Source organism: Etheostoma cragini, chromosome 21, assembly GCF_013103735.1.
Source record: "Etheostoma cragini isolate CJK2018 chromosome 21, CSU_Ecrag_1.0, whole genome shotgun sequence".
NCBI classification, from domain to species: Eukaryota; Metazoa; Chordata; class Actinopteri; order Perciformes; family Percidae; genus Etheostoma; species Etheostoma cragini.
The window spans coordinates 21,727,221-21,728,443 of NC_048427.1; the positions used below are offsets into that span (position 1 = coordinate 21,727,221).

Genomic DNA, 1,223 nt, shown 5'->3' on the forward strand with positions numbered 1-1,223 from the left:
CCCCCAATCCCCCCCACGCACACACACACATACAAACACACACACACAAAGACACGCACACACACACACGCAAACACACACACACACACACACATACACACACACACACACACACACACACATGCCAGGTTTAATCTCTACTGATGCTTTTTATGCAGTTATGTTTTATATTATTTTATGCAAAGGAAATTCCCCTAGGGCAATTAAGGTTTCATTTAGTCATTCATTCATTCATTCAACAGCCAATGTGCCCTTTCAACGTGTCCCTGAGGCAATCTAGGTATGAAGGTGTGTGACAGGAAGTGATAGATCGAGAGACAGATGAAGGACATGAAACAAAGCCCGACACTGTGGTTAAACTTCGGGGCAACGCCTCACTTCAACTTTAAAAAACAAATTACCTCTCATGCAATCTACTCACAAAGATGCTTTTGATTACATATCCCAAGTTGTGAAATTTCAGCAGGGTTAACTGTGTCCTCCTTCAAACACACATTCAGTAGTGTACACATAAAGATTTCAGTACATTTATGCAGAGCATGGCATTTTCTGCTCGTTGTACTGGGGGATTCCTTTTGATCAGACATGTTGCTGCTGACCTTTTTGTGTTATTTTTAATGTTTAGAGACACTGCATGGATGCATCTCATAACCTGAACAAAGTATCTGCATAATGTTTGCTTTAGCCACACTAAGTTAGCCCCCCCATCTCTAATCCTTACCTAAACATTACACTCTTCATCTTCACAATCTAAATGTTGATTTATGCCTAAAGCAAACTGGTTTGCCGCTCTGCTCACTCATACGGCTCTCTGGAAAGTGGCTCACCCCGCTCGGCTGCAGCTTGGATGTGTTTGTTGTAAAGGCGTTTACAGCAGTCCAGCTCGTTGTCAAACAGGGACACGAGGACAGGGTATCTGGCCCCGGCATCTATGGCAACTAAGGGGCGCTCCAGCAGGCTTCCGAACATATCCAGAACCTGCACAAGTCAGATAAGTGTAAATAAATATGTGTTTGTGTGTGTGTGCGCGTGTGTGTGTGTGTGCGCGTGTGTTTGTGTGTATGTGTTTGTGTGTTTGTGTGTGTGTGTGTGTTTGTGTGTGTGTGTGTGTTTGTGTGTGGGCCAGGTTTAGCTACATTTGTGGAGACCAAAAACTGTGAATACAGTATACTTATGGGGACCTGACAGCTTTGTGGGGACAAAATGCTGGTCCCCTTAACGTT

The 1,223-nt window shown here is 44.0% G+C and overlaps 1 protein-coding gene across 1 annotated transcript in view; it reads right to left on the bottom strand.

The window, feature by feature from the left end:
* Positions 1–1,223, bottom strand: part of LOC117937069 (dynein heavy chain 9, axonemal-like) — a 114,749-nt gene that overhangs the window by 107,523 nt on the left and 6,003 nt on the right. Inside the window, exon 9 of the mRNA XM_034860727.1 lies at positions 828–978. Within this exon, the coding sequence (XP_034716618.1) occupies positions 828–978 (151 nt within the window). The remainder of the gene's footprint in view (positions 1–827; positions 979–1,223) is intronic.